Here is a 20048-nt window from a genome sequence, read left to right as displayed (position 1 = left end):
CTGCAGGGTCTGTCACCCTGGATAGGCGCCCTGGAGACTGTTGTTCATCCATTCACTTTCTCACACACTCACTCAACAAACACTTGTGGTCAGGGATGGCCAAGGAATGTGCAGGTGAAGGGGGACACAGAGGTGAGTAAGAGCTGTTCTTTACCCTTGAAGGGCTCAGGGTCTATCGCAAAAGATAGACTCTGCCTCAAGAAATACAATAATAGACACCAGGGAGCAGGAGAAGAAGCATGAACTCCCTTGGGGGTCAGGTGGGACAGGGGTGGGGCAGGTGGGGCAGGTGGGTGGCAGGTGTGGGGCAGATATGGGGCAGGTGTGGGGTAAGTGTGGGGCAGGTATGGGGCAGGTATGGGGCAGGGGGTTCAGGTGTGGGCCAGGTGGGGCAGGTATGGGACAGGGGTGGGGCAGGGGTGGAGCAGGTATGCAGCAGGTGGGGCTGGTGTGGGGCAGGTATGGCAGGCAGGAGTCTGAGGATGGGTGCCCAAAAGCAGACCCTGAAACAGGGGCTCTGGTGTCAATAGTTTATCTGGGAGATGAGCCCAGGTGAGGGATTGGAGAGACTGATCATGGAAGAGAGAAAAGCCAATCACACATGGATCAATGAGTGAGTCACAGCGATGGGTACCTGGGACTCAGTCCTGCTGGGGATGCTCTGAGGATCATGTGGAAGATGATTCAGGGCAATCCTCCTGGAGCAAGGGAAATGGCATTTATCCACTGACTCTCAGGGCCTTAACTCCTCCTGCCCCCTGTACTTCTAGGTGGGACCTACTACACACACCTGTCACGCCAAAAAACAAGTTCTCCAGGTGCCAGAGAACGAAGATTCAAGCATTTGAGGCATTCAAGCATTTGAGGCGGGGCACTGTCAGCATACCCAGAGTTGCCTTAGTTGCCTGTAGAACTCGGAAAGTTGAGGGCAGATGAGGTGGGACATTAAAGCATCTGCTATGGCATCTCAGAAAAGCTAACATTTGAGTTGGGTTGAAGAATGAGTAGGAGTTTTGTAGCTGGAAGGGGCATAGGGAGTGGCTAATCCAGGCAGCTAGAACAGTATGTGGATGAGAGGGGAAGAAGTGAAGGTGGCTCAAAGGGCCTGAGGATTTCAAGAAAAGAATTCATTTTAGAATTAATTAGGGGGGAGATTTGAGCAGACTCTACACAGGGAAACCTTAGTGGTGGAATTGGAGGAGCTGACAAGTGGATTAAGAGAGAGAAAGAGAAAGAGAGTACTTATTAGGGACAGCCCCCTGCACAGGCAGAAACGAACAGATCCAGAGGACAAGAAGAAATTGGCCTTCCACCAGGAGAGAAAATTTCTGTTCCTGAGCTGATTGACAATAGGTTTAACTGTAGGAGAAAAGGAAGTACTCTCGGAAGTCAGTTACCTCTTGAGAGTGAAGGAGTCGACAGTTGGTGGGAGTGGGCTTGGGGAGGGTGGAGGACTTGAATAGTCCTTGAAGGTGAAGAGAGAGGGAGCAGACTGCAGGAAGGTCAGAGGAAGGATGGACGGTGGTAGAGCCAGCTTACGTTGGCGCTTACTCCTTGGCAATGCTGCCAGGACTCACTGAGCACAGTGTTCTCAGCAGCTTCCCAGCAGCTCAGAACGGGAGTTGAGGAAGCAGATGGTTGCATTGAGAAATGACTGGGGTTTGGCAGGGCAGGGGTGGCAAGAGGAGAATGCCATCCACCTATAGGCACAGTATTTCTGGGGAAAGACCTCACTGGCTTCCCCCTCTCTTTTCCTATCCTTGCAGCAGGGAGAAGAATGAGTGAGGGTAAGAGTTGAAAAGACCCCAGCTCAGAGTTAGGGGACCTGGGCTGTCACCCAAGCTCTGCCACTCACTTTCTGTGTAAACCTGGGCAAGTCACTTCCCCTCTCTAAACCTATTAATTCAGGACTGCTCAGGCTCAGCACTGTTCATATTTGGAGCCAGATAATTCCTTATTGTGGGGAGCTGTCCTGTGTGGTATAGGATATTCAGCAGTATCCCTGCCCTCTACTCACTAAATGCCAGTAGCACACAGGACACGTCCACTGTGACAACAAGATGACCCCTGACAAGCAAAACTGCTCCAAGTTGAGAGCCATTATGTTAATTGGAAGAAGAAGGAGAAGGAGAAGGAGAAGGAGAAGGAGAAGGAGAAGGAGAAGGAGAAGGAGAAGGAGAAGAAGAAGAAGAAGAAGAAGAAGAAGTAGAAGAAGAAGAAGACGACGACGACGACGACGACCTATCTGGCCAACCCATGAGAAAAGGGTTCTCATGAGGAACACATAAAAGAATGGGAACTAAGGCAGAGGGGACCTTTGACAGCTGATTAGAGCAGCTTGGAGGTGAGTAGTTATTTACTACAACTTCTCTTCCATTTTCCCACCTGTAAAACACATGGGTCAGTGACTGAGCTGGGTCTAGAATCCAGGCATCCTGCTCCCAAGGTGCAGGCTCTTACCACTCTACCAGCTTTGTGAAATCTCACCTTTTTGCAAAGCATCCTGAGAGGATGCCACATCCTTGTCTTTGCACAGTAACTGGGTTGTTCTTAAAAGAGGGATCTGAAAGAGCAGAGGTGAGGAGAAAGGTTGAGATGAGAAGAACAAGAGGGAGCCCAAATCTTCCAAGGATGGGGATGGAAGCAGCAAAGGAGACTAGATATCAGGATAGAGAGTATTTGGGCCAGGGTCCACTCAGGAAACAGAGAGCACACCAGTAAGTTGAACATGGACATTGTAATGTAAAGAAGTGATCATTAATAAAAGGGGGTTAATCACTAGAAGGAATAAAAGATGACTCTAAAACACACAGGAATAGCAAATGTAGAGAAAACTTACTACCCCTCACCACGACTAAGGCTGTGGCTGAAGCTGGCCTGTAAAAGTGAACACTATTAGTGAGGAGAGCATAGCCTGAGGGCACAGTGGAGCTGGTTCCTGATGGCCACTGCTCTGAATGTTACTGGACAGCTCCCAAACCAGATGAAAGAAAACAGAAGGAGGTCCAACACAGGAAGAAGGGAAAAAAGGTGCCTCCCAATGTTATCATCTTGCAATATCCCCCCAGTGCCCTCTGTTAACAGATACTAACACTGCACCAGCTCGTGAAGAAGAAATGTTAATAGGATCCAGCTCCAGTATCACAATGCAGGGCGAAGAAGGGTAGACTCAGAGCTGAGAGACAATAAAGTGATAGCTGCTGTAGTCCTTGCCTTTGGCTAATCAGCTTCTACATATACCTTCTACACACTTTTGAGCTTCTATTCACAACACAGCAACTCTATATTCCCACCTAACAAGATACAGTTGTTGGGGCACCTGGGTCGCTCAGTCGGTTGAGCATCAGACTTCAGCTCAGGTCGTGATCTCACAATTCGTGAGTTCGAGCCCTGTGTTGGGCTCTGTACTGACAGCTCAGGGCCTGGAGCCTGCTTTGGATTCTGTGTCTCCCTCTATCTCTGCTCCTCCCCTGCTCACGCTATCTCTCTCTCTCCCAAAAACAAATAAAGATTTTTGTTTATTTTTTAATAACAAAAAAATGTTTTAATAAAAAAACAAAAAAACAAGACACAGTTGTCCTTGGTACAAATAAGGAAGGTCTTGCGCTTGCCCCAAAATGAAATACATAGTTGCAACACCACTGTATTCATCACCAACTATATGAATGACTCCTCAAATTCAGCACAGTCACACTGACTATTTTGTTTATAAAGTTAACCTCTAATAGCCTGCATATAAATAATAATGGAAAGAAGGAGAGGAAAGAAGAAAATGGTTAACATAAATATATATTTGAAAATATAACAATAGCAGAGAAAATATGCAAAGCGACAAGAGTTCTCATTTCTGTAATCGGTCACAAAGCTATTATTTATATACATGGCTTCCTTCTTCCACTCCCCATTCAACGTTTTCCCCACCCTCTACCAGAGCCTCAGTTAGTTGGGGTTTTTTTTTTTTTACCGGGAAGAGTGCAGTTAGTTGGGGTTTTTTTACCGGGAAGAGTGAGCCAAAACTGTGTTCCTGAGTCATAGGAGTCTTCAACTATCCTGTTTTGTTAGGTTGCTGAAGTGTTCCACGAACCTTTACAATTGAACATGGAAGTCCTAAGACATGTTCCAGAGAATCCAAAGTTCCAAACAAAGTCCTCCAGGCCCCCATTGCTTAGCAGCAGCCCTTGGCAATCAGGATCAGTCATTCCACCGAGGACAGAAACCCTTTTTTTAGCTTCGATGTCTGTTTGTGACACAAGGGCCTTAAATGACTAGAGAGCAGTCTCACCCTTCCCTTCACTGGAACCATTGTTGCATCCTCTCGTATGCCCCTCTTGGGAACAAAGGTCTCCAAGCCAGCAGAGCTCCAATTTGCTGAGACAAGAAGCAAAACTTCTGCAAGTGGGTGATGAAGAACAATAGTGAAAGGGGCGTGCGCCAGTTGTCATTTATGGCTTCCCAGCTCTAAGTCCACCCTTCGAGGCCTGCTTGTGGTACTAGAACCTTTTTCCCTTGCAAGCATGATGTTAATCTTTGTCAATAGGTGGCACTGGTAGACCCTCTTTCTGAGTCCAGCATACTTTTTCTTGTTCCTGAAGCATTAGATGTGTGCAGGGCACTCAATGGAGCACATTCCTAGTGGGATCGGCAGCACTCCCACCGCTGGCTTCCCAAAGGCAAGATTGTTGGGATCCCTGGCTCACTTCCAAGCATTTTCCCAATGGTGTTCCCTATTCTCTGCCCTCCCCCCAACTCAGTGAGAAATTTATTGAAGCCAGTACCCCAGCTGGCTTCCCAGCAAGTTCAACAGCAACCTCCATGGGCAGCTTCTAGATTGAATCAGCACCTCAGCAATTCTCTGCCCATTAACCTTGACCATCTCTGGCCTGGACAACCTAGTGAACTTTTCTGCCAGTCAATGGGCTGCACCTTTCCAGTGTTCTGTATCCTCCTCAGCCATGGGGAGGATCCTCCCTCCTTTCCATGTTTGATTCATTGCATACTCTCCTTCAATTCGTGGTATGCTTTAGAGTTCTCTTTTATTCCTCTCTAGTTAATTTGGTGTGGTTTCTGTCTCCTGATTAGACCTTGACTAACATAGAACCACTTCCGTTTCCATGCCTTGATTACTGGACCCATGTATTCTAACAATAAAGGAAACAGCACTATATGATGATACCTGCATCAAAGCATATATTGTCAAAATATGGGTTTGCCTCTCCACTGGCACCATACTTGAGCCTTCAGTAAGCCTTTCCACTTTAAAATAGCCATTCATTTCCAGATGATGACGTATGTGGTAAAACCAGTTAATTCCATAACAATGAGCTCACCCCTGCATTTATTTTGTTTTGAAATGAGTTCTTTGAGAAGAGGCAATTCTAGGTAGAATACCATAATGGTGAGTGAGGCATTCTGTAAATGCATGGATGGTGGTATGGACAAAAGCGTTACAGTCAGGATTGGCAAATCCATATCCTGAAGATGATTCTAGTCCATAAAGGAAGAATTTCTGCCCCCTACATGATAGAAGAGGTACAATGAAATCAGTCTGCCGTCAGGTAGATGTCTGGTCCATCCAGGGAATGGAGCCATATTGTAGGCTCATGTTGATCTCTTCTCTTGGAAGACTGAGCACCCAGCAATGGTGGTATCCAAGGCAGCTCTTGATAAGGGGAAGTTCATGTTATTGAGCCTATGCATATCCTCCATTCTTGCCACTATGGCCACTTCATTCATGGGACCATTGGATAAGCACAGGGACAGCTGGCTAAAGAGGCTAACTGATAACCACAAAGCATGTCATATTGTTCACCTGATTATTGAAAGCCTGCACTGCACTTGACTCCCTTTAGTGAGCATTCACAAGGAACACAAATCTTCACAGTCTATGCCCATTCTGAAGAGTCCATCCATATACCTTTTCCCCCAGAATTCCTTGTCACCAATCTTCTAATTATGTTTCTTCCAAGTCCCTAACAATCCAGCCAAACCATACCATGAATAATTGCTCATAAATATACATAGATCCATACTTCTAGCCATCTCTAATTTCAAAACAGACAACCAAATATTCTGTTTAAAGTTTTGCCCACTGAACAGATCTTTCTTTACCATTGTCCTTCAGGGTCACCCCTGATGGGGTTGTAATGCTGCAGTCTTCTATTTTGGGTGGTACTAGCCTATCCTGCAGCATCATTTGTAAACCAGGCTTGGATTTTTATTTCTCAGTCCCCTGGTCATAAGGAACTCCTCATGAAGCCATAGGCATGATTTGAGAAATAGGAGGCAGTGAAGCAGAAATCTGAACCACTGACTCATACAATTTACTCATACTTTCCAGACTTGCCCAAGCATGGTCTCTTTTATACCCCTCCCACCTGATGATAGATTGCTGCTCCACAAAGCTAAATTTATGGCTAGCTGTGTCAAGGGACTCTTAAATGAAAATCTCAGGCTGTGTGGCCACCTGATGTCCTATAGTTAGGCATTCAGTCTCTACGACAGTTTAATAGCAAACTAGAAGCTGTTTCTCAGAGAGGAAAAAAGTATTGTCTGCATAAGAAATAATATATTTACTCTAAAATCCTAGAGGTCTGCCCTGTGGTTCCCCTTTGGGGCCTTGCCCAAGACTCTATGCACCATCCCTATTTGCTATGAAACCTTTGAGAATCATTGCATCTACTGAATTATAAGTACCAAATGGTAGAAGGAGTTGTACTGAAGCCTTTACTTGCTGTAGAGCCTTCTTGTGCTATGGTCCCCACTCAAAACTCACAGTTTTATGGAGATTTTGCCATTGGGTCAAAGTAGCACACACCCAAATGTCAAGTTTCCTCCAAAATCCAAAAAGCTTACCCAAGTGTTTTGATTCTTTTTTTCAAGGTTGGTAGTATAAGGTGCAGCAACTTGACTTTCACCTTGGAAGGGATATCTCAACACATTCCACACCTTTGAACCCTCAGAAACTTCACTGAGGTAAAAGACCTCTGAAATTTGTGGGATTTATTTCCCACTACCTTGTTCACATATGTTGTAGTTGCTACTTCCTATTCATCAGATGCAGTCAGCTTGTCGTCAGTGGAACACACCAGTGTGGTGCTTTGTAGAATGTCAAGATGATCACATCATCTGTAGACTACACAATGGCAGAAAACAAGACAATTGATTTAGCTCTGAAGCAAGACTGTGAAGGTATACTGTTAGTCCTTCCAGGTAAAAGCAAACTGTTTTTTGGTGATCTTCCCCAATTGGTGTGGGAAAACGGCAGTAGCTAGGTCAGTGGCTACATATCAAGTGCTATACTAAGTTGCTTTGCTAAGGACACCATGCCTGGGACAGCAGCTTCAATGGATGTCATCACCCAGTGGAGCATACAGTAATCTAATCATTCTCCAAAACCCATGCAACCTCTGCACAGGCCAAACAGGCAAGCTAAATGAGAATGGGATAGGAATCACCAATTCTGTGATTCCAGCCTTCAACAATATCTGAAATTTCCCAAGATAGAGAAGTGCTTTCAGTTTACTATCATGGTAGACAGAAGAAGTTTCAGGAACTTCCATTTAATGCTTCCTTCCATAATTCTCTTCACTTCATGAGTCAGAGATGCAAAATGGGGATTCTTCGGTTTGCCAAGTATGTCTACTTCAATTATGTGCTCAGAAACTGGGGGAATGATCCACTGGACGCACTTGGGTTAAATATCTACCACCTGAATACCTAAGTTGTTACTTTCACTGGTAGGCCACAGTGTTATTTTGCATTCCCAAGAATTATCATAAATTCAGAGCAGGGTCTAGTAATCTCCAAAGTTTGGGTACCTTCTTTTACCAAGTGTGGTCGCTCTAGTAAATGGCCACTGGTCCTTTTGGTGAAATCTTAGAGGAAGAGTTTGTGATATATACTTATAGCACTGCTGCAGGAGACTTCTTCAATAGGCCTGCCTGCCTCTTCAAGGGGTCTGATATGTGAATTGGCATAGGTCTGGAAACTGATGAGAGGTCACAACTCTCCAATATGGTGATTCAAGTCACATTTTGGCCACCAGTCCCAGACGTTGGTTGGTTGGTCGGTTGGTCAGTTGGTTGCTATATAGATCAAGCAATTCTCTAGTAGGCTATCCATCTATTTCCTTCCTAGAAACACACTGACCAATTAGTCATCACCAAAGATCCCTATGGGCAAAGGCATTCTGATTGCTGGTACATCCCTGCTGCCCTTTTTGATAAACGCACTAACTTTGTCTTTGGCTATTAGGTACCGCCGCTTAGCCTCTACCACTCCAGGATGCTATCATCCCCTTATAATCAGGAAGCCGATCTTAATAACAACATGCCCCTGGAAATACCTGGGCTACAAAGCTGAACATTTACAGAATATGTTAAGGATGTAGATTCTCATCTCACGAATATGTTTCTCAATACCTTATTAGGAAAGTGTCTTCTGAGAATTTTCATGGAACATACTTTGGGGGTGGCTGTGCAGGTCACACATGATAAATCCACTCCAACACCCTATATCCTTAAGCCTTTGGGTTCCCTCTTCCACTTTATTCCACAAAAGTTCTAGCATCTCCACTCATTAAACAAAAGGCATCTTTAAGTTCAAGTTTCAGTCAACCAACCAAGTAAACTGTTGGATCCACCTTCAGGTGCACAAGCTAACACATTAAATCCCAAGTCCACAACCATGAATTCAAAATTATTTAGTGTTATGTTCCACCTTTAGGATCAACTTCCATATATATTTCCCAGGAATATATCAAATCCTGCCATTAGCCAAAATGTTGCCATTCTTCTGTTGTGTCAACTATCTCCTCCTAGATCATGATAGTGCCCACCTGACCTCTTGGAGCATGTTGAGATTTGACCTTCATCACAGATCTAACAGTAACAAAGGGTGCATGTCTTGGGGAGAATGGTCATCCCCTCTCAAGGCATCTGCCACAGGTGAAGTTTTCAAAGGGTTTTCAAACAAAAGAAAACTAGTCTCCTCAGATACAAGAGGATAAAGTCTTCCTGTTGGTAAAAGGAGGCTCAGAGTGATTTTTTATTTCATCTGAGTCCAACCAGATATCTCTATTCCAAGTTTCAAGATCCCATTCTTTCCTAATTTGTGCCGAAACTCTCATCTGAAAAAACTGGTGACGCTGTAAACTTAACTGATGTTTAAATTCTGCAACCCACACAATTAAAATTTATGTTTGATTTTCAGCAATATCAGATCTGTGGCTACATGACATAAGAGATTCTGGTAAGGATACCATGGAAGCTCTGTGGTTCTCAAACCATGATTTGAGCTTAGAATTAAATAACATTAACTTATCATTTTCTTTCTAGTAAATGCTCCAGTGCATTCAAGAATCCATCCCACACCACAGTCCTCGCAGTCATAATTACTGATGTGGTGGTCAAGTGCAGTAGTCACCTGGGCTCCAAAGACACTTGCTTCAGTTGTCATTGAATCAAAATCCATCACGGGGGATAATATAATTATGATGATACTATGCTGTGGATTACTAGCATCCCATGTCCAAGTGACAAGGAGCTCAGCACCATGCTCAAGCCCCAGGGCACAACAAAACCAAGCAAAATCCTACATTTGAGGGTCTGCCTCCTGGGACTACCCCTGCTTCCAATTCTATATCAATTATGACCCAGTCAAGAGACAAAGTTCATAACCTATACGTTGAACATGGAAATTTTAATATAAATAATTGTTGACTAGTAAAGGGTTAAAAGAGGATTCTAAGGGACCCCAGAGTAGCAAGAAAGAAGCATCCAGAAGAAAGGATGTTCTGGGAGGGGTGGGGAGGAGCTACTATGTCCAGGCTGAGGGAGAGTGAATAACAAATGAACTGAAGACTGAAAAGAAGGTCTCCCCCAAAACCGAAATTCAGACCTGGGGTGCCTGCGTGGCTCAGTCTGTTAAATGTCCGACTTTGGCTCACGTCATGATCTCACGGTTTGTGAGTTCAAGCCTCACATCAGGCTCTGTGCTGACAGTGCAGAGCCTGCTTGGGATTCTCTGTCCCCTCTCTCGCTCTCTGCCCCTCCCCCACTCTCTCTGTCTCTCTCTCTCAAAAATAAATAAACCTAAAAAAAAAAACAAACTGAGATTCAGACCTTTTCAGTGAGGGAGTGGTGACCACAAGAACATTCAGCCTCTAAGTGGCTAAGAAACTTGCCAGAGAGTGTGGGCTAGCACTGGTCTGAAGAAATGGAGAGTGGGGCCTAAGGGTATATCTGGGGCTAGTCCACAAGGGCCACTAAGGTCTTGGCTCCTGCGCTGAGTTTTTGGTTTTGTTTTTGTTTTAATTTTAGAGACAGAGAGCATGAGCAAGGGAGAGGGACAGAGCAGAGGGAGAAAGAGAGAGAGAGAGAGAGAGAGAGAGAGAGAGAGAGAGAGAGAATCGTAAGCAGGCCCCACACTTAGCACTGAGTCCAACACGGGGCTTGATCCCACGACCCTGGGATTATGACCTGAGCCAAAATCAAGAGTCTGTTGCTCAATTGACTAAGCCACCCAGGTGCCTCTTTTTTTTTTTTTTTTTTTCTTTTAAAGGAAGGAGGCCCAGAACTTGGAAGGGAGGTGCCTTGTTGCTGTTGTCACCTTACAGTGTCCCTCCAGCACCCTCTACTGACACAGTCCTAACATCGCTCCAGCTGGCAAGAGAGACCTGTTTACAGGGTCCAGCTCCAGTATCACAAAGCAGGGCAAAGAAGGGTGTATTTGGAGCTCTGAGACAATGAATCAATAATCACCATGGGGAGCAAAGGCAGACACGAAAAGGAGCAAAGGGTTTGTTAGGGAAAGAAGCTAGAGGAGCGAGGCTTTCTCGCCTTTTGTGGGGGTGGGGAGCAGGCATGGACTGGAGCCCTGGGAAGAGAACTCTGTCCTCAGCTGTCTTCAGAAAGAGAATGCAGTCACATAAATAAACACAGCTCAAGAAAGCCACATTGTTCGGCTTTTGAATGAACAGAAAATAAAATTCCTGGACAGGTTCCCTCTTCCCACCTCTGGGAATAAGTAGGAAGTGAGTGGAGAGGCATTTCATTTTTCTTCAAGAGGCTTTCTCAGCTCAGCGGCTCCTGCTGACTCAGGCCACCCCCACCATCCGCAGATTCAACGGACACTTGAACACTCACTCAACGGCGTTTTCTGCGCACCTACTAGGTGCCTGCCACTAAGTCTGGGAGGCTGTTTGGCTGTGGGCCTCAGCTAAGCCTGTCTACAGCTGTCAGTGGCTGAGCCGGGCTTTGGTGTTGAGAAAGCAGACTGATTCCCAGACAAGATAAATTGCAGCAGTTGATGTGGTTCAGGTTCAGATTTGCCAGTATTTCGGTGATGATTAAGGAGCAAAGGCTTTGGAGTCCAGTGAAATGGGTTCTAATCTTGTCTTGGCTCTTTTCTAGCTGTGTGACCTTAAGCAATTTGTCTCGCCTCTCTGAGCCTCTTTGCTCATATCAAACGGTTTTGGTGATATCTAGCTTTCAGAATTGCTGGGAAGATTAGGGACAATGTCTACATGAAGTATAATGCAGGGACCTGCCAGCACAGGTGTCCAGACCCATCAGACCAAAGCCCAAACCACACCCAGGGTTTCACCAGACTCAGAAATTAGATGCTTAAGCCAGTAGCCTGGCACCACTGAGTCATGTCAGCTCCAATGTCACTGATGTTGGACTGATGGTGCCCTACCTGGAATGGGCTCCTAGAGAGAACCTAGTCCCTCCTCCTCACTGGACAGAAGACTCAGCCCCAGAGAGGGCAGGTGTTTGTTCAAGGCCACACAGCATAGTGAAGGCTGAGCCTGACTTCGTGGCATTGAACCATTTGACCATCTGGAAGACTAAAGAGTATGCATCTTTCATTCATTCAACAAATAGTCCTCGAGTGCCTGGCATGTGCCAGGCACTGGGCTCAGGGCAGGGGACACAGGGGACCAGATCCACATGGCCCCGGCCCTCTCACAGTCTGGTGGGGGAGGCAGTCAAAACCAATCAACGGAAAGCCAGTTAGTCACCCACTGTGAGAGGGCAACAAGGGACAAACATTCAGGGAGGGACCATCTGAGCTGGACCTACACACCAAGAAGGACCAGCCAGGCAGAGGCTGGAGAAGGGCATCCAGACAAAGAGCTCGGACTGATGAGGTGACAGCAGACAGGAGGGACATGGGCAGAGACAGGGCAGAGGCCACATCAGGCAGGGCCTTGGAGGTCACGGCCAGGAGCTCTGCCTTTACTTACAGAGCAGTAGGAGGTCCCTGGAGGGTCCGAGCCCGCAAGTGATGTGACCTGGCGTATTTCTTTCAGTCACTGTGGCTGCTGCAGTGTGTGTGGTACCTGGGGGCTCTGTGACGTTGGGCAAGTCACTTATGCTCCCTGAGCCTTGATCTCTCCATCTATAAAATGGGGATAACAGTGCCTACCTCTCAGGCTTCACAGAGCGGACACGTGACAGTCCACACAGAGCTCTTGGCAATATGCCCCCGGCACCGTAAGTGCCCAGTAAGGCTTCCCTCGTTCAGATCCCCACGTCCCCAGCCCTCGTCCTCCACCAACAGGACGCAGCTTGGCCCGTACCTGTTGAAACCATAGGTCCCCGCAACCCATCCCACCAGCCAGCCTCCCCTGCCCTGGGGGCGCCACCACGCCTTGCCTTTTTCTCCTGTCACATCTCAGATGTGACACTGAGGCTCGCGGAAGGTCAGGACGCCTCGGCGCCCCCGCCGAGGACGAGGCCCTCGGACCGAGGCCTGACACCACGGTCCCCGCTCTCTCCACCACATGGCAAAGTAGGTTCTGTCTACGCAACGGCCCCGTCATTTCTGCATGGCCCTGGGCCATGGGGTGTCTATTAAGCTCCTCTCCATCAGGGGTCAGCCGGGGGAGGGGTGGGGGCAGAGGCCCAGTGACAGGCCCCGCTCTCAATTAGGGCCCCGCAAGCGGCTTTCGCATCCATCGAAGCCACAGCTCCGTCCTCTGGGTGCCCGGGATGTATAACATGTCCCACTCAGGGGCCGGCAGAGAGGTCGTGAGAAGTAATCGTTGCCTGGGCCTGCTCCCACGGCCAGATTGATTAGGACATAAAAAAGCAAACTCAGCTTCTGGCAGTACTAGACAGCCGGCCCGTCTGCACTTCTAGAAACCCTTTCTGCGGGGATCTGGGTGGGTGGGGGCTCCTACCCCACACCTGCAAGGCCTGCGGCCCCGGGGCGGAGCCAGGCCGGACCTTCCATCCTCTCGTGCTACAGGCTGCCTTGTCCGAGAGGGCCCCACCTCGGACACATTTCAGAGCATGGGAAAATCAGCGCCCAGGCCACACATTGGCCATTTGGTGTTGCATCAGGGGATCCCCCGGCTTTCCACACCACCCAGACCGGCCACAGAGCAGAGCGTCAGAGGCCCGGGCCTTTGGAGTCAGCACAGCACGGGTTCCCGAGCTGTTGTACGGATTAAGTAGGAGATAATGCTGGCCGGCTTTTACCAGTCAGGGACCTTGGTTTATTTATTATGAAGCCGGCACTCCTCCTAATATACAACCTGTCTTCCCTGTTCCTCTGAAAAGCCACTGGTCAAACAGGCACTTACTCCTTCCTTCCCTCTGTCACACCAACATTTCTAGAGCGCCAGCTAGAAGACCAGCCCTTTGCGGGGCAATGGATGTTAACAGGAAGAATCCAGAAACACTTCAAGCTGCCATCTACCCTGCCCAGAACACATACGTATCAGTTAGCCTTTGCTGCATTAACAATCCTCACACTCTGGCTTAAAAGAAAGGACAATTTATGTTATCTTTTCCAGTTCTGGGGGTTGGTAGGACAGTTTCTGCTCAGGTTAGTCATGTGGCAATACTCACCTGAGAGGTCAGCCAGGCTGGAAGGCCCAAGATGGCCCCATCCGCAGGTCTCGTAGTTGGTACTGGCCATTCATGGGATGTGTTCTGTTGGTTCCTTTCCATGTGCCCTCAAACCTTCCAGTAGGCTAGGCAGGCTTCCTTACATGGCAGAGTTCCAAGAGGGCAAAAGCAAAAGCTGCAGTCGCCCCTTGAGGCTTGAGACCCAGAACTCACTTGCCATCACTTCTGCCATATTCTATTGGTCAAAGCAAGTCACATTCTATTGCTTGGCCAGTATCTGACATGCGTTTGTCAGTACATTTGTCATTCATCAGGTAAGGCTTAGCAGTCAGTTACGAATGAGTGTGGGGAGCGGGGGGGTGGGGGGGGTGGGCATGTACCCTAGCTAAGGGGGATCATAATAAATTCTTAGTTCAGATGAAGAGATGTTGGGTCCTGGAGCCATTGGTATAGGTTGTATTCTCTGGCCAATGGAGAAACTGAGGCAGAGAGAGTAACCCAGTGTGAAAACGGAATCAGTACATCATAGAACCAGTTTCCATATGAAGATACTGAGGTCCAGGAACATGAAATGTCTTGCCCAAGCTGACACAAGTTTATGACAGAGCCAGGAGTGACTGAGCTCCCTACCAGCTAGCCCACTCCTCCTCCACTCCCCTCCCCCTCTAGCAGAAGCCCAAGGCTGGGAATGCCTGGGATGATCACCATTAAGCAGGGTGCGTCTGCCCCTCTTGTGTGTTTGTAATCAGAGCCCTTTCAGCACCCATGGCACCAACCAAGGCACTTAATCATGACTTCCGATCTTATCGGCATCATTCCCATTTTACAGATGGGAACCAAGGCCCAGGGAGGGCAGCTGACTTAGCCAGGGTCTTGCAGCTGGTGAAGCCCATCCACCTGATACCAAAGCCTGAGCTTCCCATGATGTCTTCAAAAGAGCTCAACCCCAGATCCAGCCCCCAGAGGTGAGAGGCAGCTCTGTGGCCCTCAGGAGTCTCGGGATAAAGCCCACTGCCTAAGGAGCTGCTTCAGAGGCCTGAAGCAATAGTCAAGAGTTCTCTGGAACCTGTCCCTACAAGTAGAAGACCCCTGAGCGATGCTCTGGTCCACACCCCCACCATTTGATGAATGGAAAAATCAGGGCCTGACCGGACCCAAGCTTCTGCCTCCCAGCCCAGAGCCCTCCCACTGTACTAGGAGGCTGGGGGCAGGTGAGCAGGCCCCACTCAGGGTGGCCAGACACACACAAGGCTCCTCTGTGGCATTCAGAGAGCACATTTATTTACAAAGCGCTTTACAAACATCAGCTTATGCCTCCCCACAGCCCCCTGCGAGGTAGGTCAGTAGTCATATCTACAGTTTACAGATGGGGAAATTGAGGCACGGAATGGGGGTGTGGCCTGCCCCATTTTAAAGAGATTTTTCCCACCCACCCATCAAAAAATAATGAAATTAACAAGAAAGAATCGCTCCTTCATCCCAAAATACACCTTCTTCCTCTGAACCGTAGACGCTGCAAGCACCCCTGATCTAGCAGTGACCCGTCCCCAGTGGGCAGCCTCACCAGGAGCCACAGAGACCTCAACCCCAAGGGCTGTCGTTCAACCTTGCAGATTATCACGGCCTAGGCTGAGGAGTTCCCACCAGTGAGGCTTGAAAGTTACAGGAAGAAGGGCTGAGGTGCCTTCATTCTGCAGACATTGGGTCAGGCAGGGAAGGGGCCCCACAGGGAACAGGGTAAGGATGGGCAGAGATCTCCGTTCGAGGAAGCTCAGAGCACACGTCAAAGAAGTAATAGTGGGAGGGATCATGAGCAAAACAGCCCCGCGGCTGTAGGGGGGGCAACAGGGTGGAGGAGGGGGCTATTGTCCCCTCCAGAGAGGACCAGTCTGATGTGCCCAGTCTACCCAGGACCCTCAGGGGCCAGGCCAGATGGGAGTCCAGATGCCAAGCCCCAGTGAACTCTCCATCCATATCCAGAGGAAGCCACGCCGGGTGGAAACTTTGGCCGCGCACAGGCCCCACAGGGCCTTACTCATCTCTGCCAAGGGCTGGGACAGAGTCAAGGGGCTTGAGCCTGGAGTTGAGGGGCTTGGGCCTGGGTCCTCCCGAACTGGCAATTCTGAGCGCCTGTCACTCTACCAGGCAGTGCCAGATACACGGCGCAGACCTGCAGGAACCTATGGAGGTAGGCCGGGCTGCAGTCTCGCTAAGCCTCTCCTTGGCCCCCAGCCTGCCCATCAGACATGGTGAGAGGCCCCGGGCACCGTGGAAGGGGCACCGGGATGGCCCGGCGCCCACTCTAGTGCCGTCCCCCGGGGGAGCTGTAGCGGCGCAGAGTTAGGGGTCCAGGTCTTCCTCATCAGTGCCGGGCCTGGCTCTGAGTGCACAGTGGGTGCCCCAGGCCAGGGGCCCCGCTATCTTGACTCCAGCCCCTCCAGGTACTCCAGGGCCACATCATAGCAAAAGTGGTACTGATCCTGGGGAGAGGGAGAGAAGGAATCATGAGCCTGGTCCCTCTTTGGTACTGGGGAAGGGGGCAGTGGGAGACAAGAGGGCGAGCACGGGCCCTGGTCCATCTGGCGGGGGAGAGGGGGGCAAACGTGGATCCCTGTTTTGGCACCACCAAATCAGGACCCACAGCGCCATCGCGGGAACCACACAGAGGGCAGTGGGTACAGAGGGACCTAGCTTGGCATGGACCGGGAAGTTGGAAGCGGTTGGGCAGGGAGACACGGCCTCTCACCAAGGTTTCCACCATATTGGGCTTGTAGTTCCTAAGCGTTTTGGCAGCAAAGAAAACGTCCACCAGGTTGTGGCAGCGGATCATCTCCAGGACTGTGGAGCAGGCGCAGAAGGTGCCACTGCGGCCACCCCCGTTCCTAAATGAGACACACGAAAGGTTTGGGGGTGGGACTTAAGAGAGGGAGGCCTGAGGCTGGAAAACCAAGCGACTGGCAGAACCGGGGAACCAAAAGGGAGGAGGGTCAGGGCCTGGGAGCCCAGAGGTGACCGGTGGAGCCAGGGAACCCAGGAGGGAGGGCCCAGGGAACCCCGAGGTGAGGGGTGGAGCCCAGGAGGGAGGAGCCAGGGAGCCCAAAGGTAAGGGGTGGGGCTTAGGGAACCCAGGAAGTAGGGGTCTGGGAGCTCAGAGGGGCGAAGTCAGAGGCTAAAACTGGCATCCAAATCCCGTGGGCAGTTAAGGAGCAGTTAAGGAGACAGCCTCCCAGAGGAAGACAGCAGATTCTGAGGGGAAGGAGGCTAGACACGCTCCAGGAGAAATCCACCGAGACAAAGACAGCGACAGAGGACGGCCGCAGAGCGACAAGCAAAACCCGGAGAGCAGGATGGAAAATGAACACCGAGAACACCAGTCACCCCCAGCAACACAGATGCGAGGTGAAAACACACACACACACACACACACACACACACACACACACACACACACACGTACACAGCCACACTCCGAGGCTAAGAGAGATACTTCCTATCCCCTGTGCTCTCCCTCCTCTGCCCCCTGTGACCTCGGGGTGTAGGGCTCCCCTTGGGAGATGGGGGATAAACTAGGCCCTCAGCCACCATCTCAAGGGGTCTCTCCCACTAGAACCTCCCTGAGGACCCGCCCTGCCTGACTCGGCTCCCTATCCCTATCTAGTATGCCTAGACTGGCCCTCAAAGGGTAAAAAAGCTAAAAGCAGGAGGGAGTGGCGGTCAAAGGAGTGAGCGTACCCAGACACGCGTACGAGAATTTATGAATGGGGGCATGTGAAGGAATGAATGAAAAAGCTGCACGTGTGCATGCGCGGACAAAGACTGGAAATTCTTTGGCTTCGAGGGTGCTACTGTCTCACGCAGTGAACAATTCTGACAGGACTCTAATTAAACTGGCAAAGTCACGCATCACACGGAGAGTCTACACCCTGGAAACCGAGCGGAGTCTTCCAGGGAAGACAGGGCCATCCTCGCACGGCCACGCAGAGTGCAGGCCACAGCCGTCTGGTCTCCCCCCAACCCCTGCTCCCCCGCCCGGCCGGGGGGGGTTTTCGTGCCAGCCGTGAGGCCCTCTCTCAGACTGGGCCTCAGGCCCCCACCCCTCCTCCCACCCCGCAGCAGGGCCCGCACTCACAGGCAGTGCACGACCGTGCGCCCGTCCCCACGCTCCGCCTGCCACTTGTCCACCTCGGCCAGCAGGTGCAAGAAGGCCTTCTTGGAGTCAGGCGTGTCCCGGTAGGCAGACCAGCGCAGGAACTGGAAGTGTCGCACCAGCAGGTGCCCTTCCTGCAGCTGGGGGCACGGGCGGCCAAGCAGGGGGTGTGAGCACAGGGGTCACGAGACCCTGTGGTGACCTCACGAGGGTCTGACGAGGCTGCCCTGGCAACCCCTCGGGTCCTCGCCGCAGGGCTCCCGGCTCACTCACCCGAGACATGTTCTGCACCCGGAAGACACGGGCCACCAAGTCTTCATCCACTGAGCCCGACACGAACTCCACCTCCATGAGGCCATACTGCTGTCGGCCGGGCTCCGGCCAGTACTGCAGGCAAGGCTAAGAGCATGGACGGACAGGGAGGGCTGAGCAGAGGGGGCCAGGGCGGCCGCCGCCGCTCATACCCAGCCCAGACCTCCACGCTTGCCCTGGGGCTCCCGCACACCCTGACCCACTCACTCGCTCCCAACTCCCCTGCAAAGTCCCCCCCCCCCCACCGTCCCCGCCACTCACCCATCGGAGCACAGTGCACACCAGCCCCGATGCCTTCTGCACAGAGACAAACCCTTCCTAGGTGGGCACTAGCAATCCCTGCTGTGCAGCTACACAGCTATACCTAACACGCTCGCACATACACATCCCCACGTGAGGCTGCCTCCTTCTAGGGCCAGGCCTCGGGTCACCCCCACCCACCCCATCACCCCTGCCCCCAGCCGTCTCTCTTGCTGCCTCGCTCCCCAGCATCAGCTCACAGAGCTGGGGTGTCCCTGGGGTTGCAACACAGCTCAGGACCCCCACTCCTTCCCTAGGGCCCCGCCATAGCCTCAGGGCCCTAAATGCCCCCTCCTCTCCAGGCTAGACTGGAGACAGCAGAGGGGTGAAGGAGGTGTATCCCCCGCCCCCTACACACATACAGACACAGGTCCTCCGGGCCAGCAGGTCCAGAGCCCCAGCTTCGAGGCTCAGCTCTGCCTAGAGCCCAGGCAAGGCTCTTCCTTCCTCTGGGCCCCCATTTCCCCGTTTGTGAAACAGTCCTCAAGCTCCTCCCAGAGGACTCCCGGCTCCGCCTGCTTCCCTCTCTGACCACGCCCACAAAGAGAGGACCCTAGCTTCCTCTCTTCGCCCAGGGTCCTGGCCACTCCTTGCGTACAGGCCCTTACACATGGTGCTCCCCCTTCTCCATGGATCACTCACCGGCCCTGTCTTCACCTAGTTAACTCTACCCTTCCGACACGTCTCAGCTCAGATATCACCTCCTCCAGAAGCCTTCCCTGATACAGGATCCCCCCAGGCTTCTCCACGTCCCAGGACCAGCTCCACGGCAGCCCCTTCCCTCTGTGCTGTCACTGTTGGTTTTTGTGCCCCGCTCCCCACGGGACCATGAGATCTGAGGGGGGGCCGTGTGTTCTTCTATTTCCCTACTGCCTGCTGCAGGGCCTGCCAGTGGGAAAAGGTGGCTGAATGCACGAGCAAATGGTGAACACTCAGTGACGTCTGTGTGAGCCTCCCTCCGGGTCCTTCCCCTCCACCTCAGCAAGGGCAGATTCTTCTCACACCAGATTCCCTCCAGACCCCTGCCCCGGGGCAAGAACCCACCACCCGGAAGTCCTAGGTCATTTATACCAAGTGCCCAACTCAAAAAGAGCCCAGTTGGCAAGGCTTCTCAGCCTTCAAGAGACCGTCATGCTCATTTTACAGGAATCCTCCTGGCCGCCTAGGACAGGGAGATGAAGAGAGGCCCAGGGATGGAGGGGACAGGGCCAGGCGTGGCTGGCAGGCTGAACATCTGCACTTCCTGGAAGTGCCAGCCAGCCTTGGAAGCCCCAAAAGGAAACTGGGGCAGCCCCCAGGCTGAGGCCACCGGGCCGGTGTCTGGACCAACCTCAGCAGCAACTGCATCATCTCTATCCCTGCCATGTACGTAGCACCTACTGTGTGCCAGGCAGAAAAGAAACTGGGGCTCAAAGAGCCAATGAACTTAC

At 50.9% G+C, this 20048-nt stretch overlaps 1 protein-coding gene across 4 annotated transcripts in view; it reads right to left on the bottom strand.

The window, feature by feature from the left end:
• Window positions 1-15118: 15118 nt before the first annotated feature.
• PTPRU (protein tyrosine phosphatase receptor type U) overlaps window positions 15119-20048 on the bottom strand; it is an 81460-nt gene continuing 76530 nt past the window's right edge. For all 4 annotated transcript variants that reach the window (XM_042996063.1, XM_042996064.1, XM_042996065.1 and 1 more), the window contains 4 exons: window positions 18280-18405; window positions 17989-18146; window positions 16606-16741; window positions 15119-16339 (listed from right to left, as the gene is read on the bottom strand). In XM_042996063.1, the coding sequence (XP_042851997.1) occupies window positions 16277-16339; window positions 16606-16741; window positions 17989-18146; window positions 18280-18405 (483 nt within the window). In that variant the 3' untranslated portion in view covers window positions 15119-16276. The remainder of the gene's footprint in view (window positions 16340-16605; window positions 16742-17988; window positions 18147-18279; window positions 18406-20048) is intronic.

This window comes from Panthera tigris, chromosome C1 (assembly GCF_018350195.1).
Source record: "Panthera tigris isolate Pti1 chromosome C1, P.tigris_Pti1_mat1.1, whole genome shotgun sequence".
Taxonomy (NCBI): domain Eukaryota; kingdom Metazoa; phylum Chordata; class Mammalia; order Carnivora; family Felidae; genus Panthera; species Panthera tigris.
This window is presented reverse-complemented; position numbering and strand designations above follow the sequence as displayed.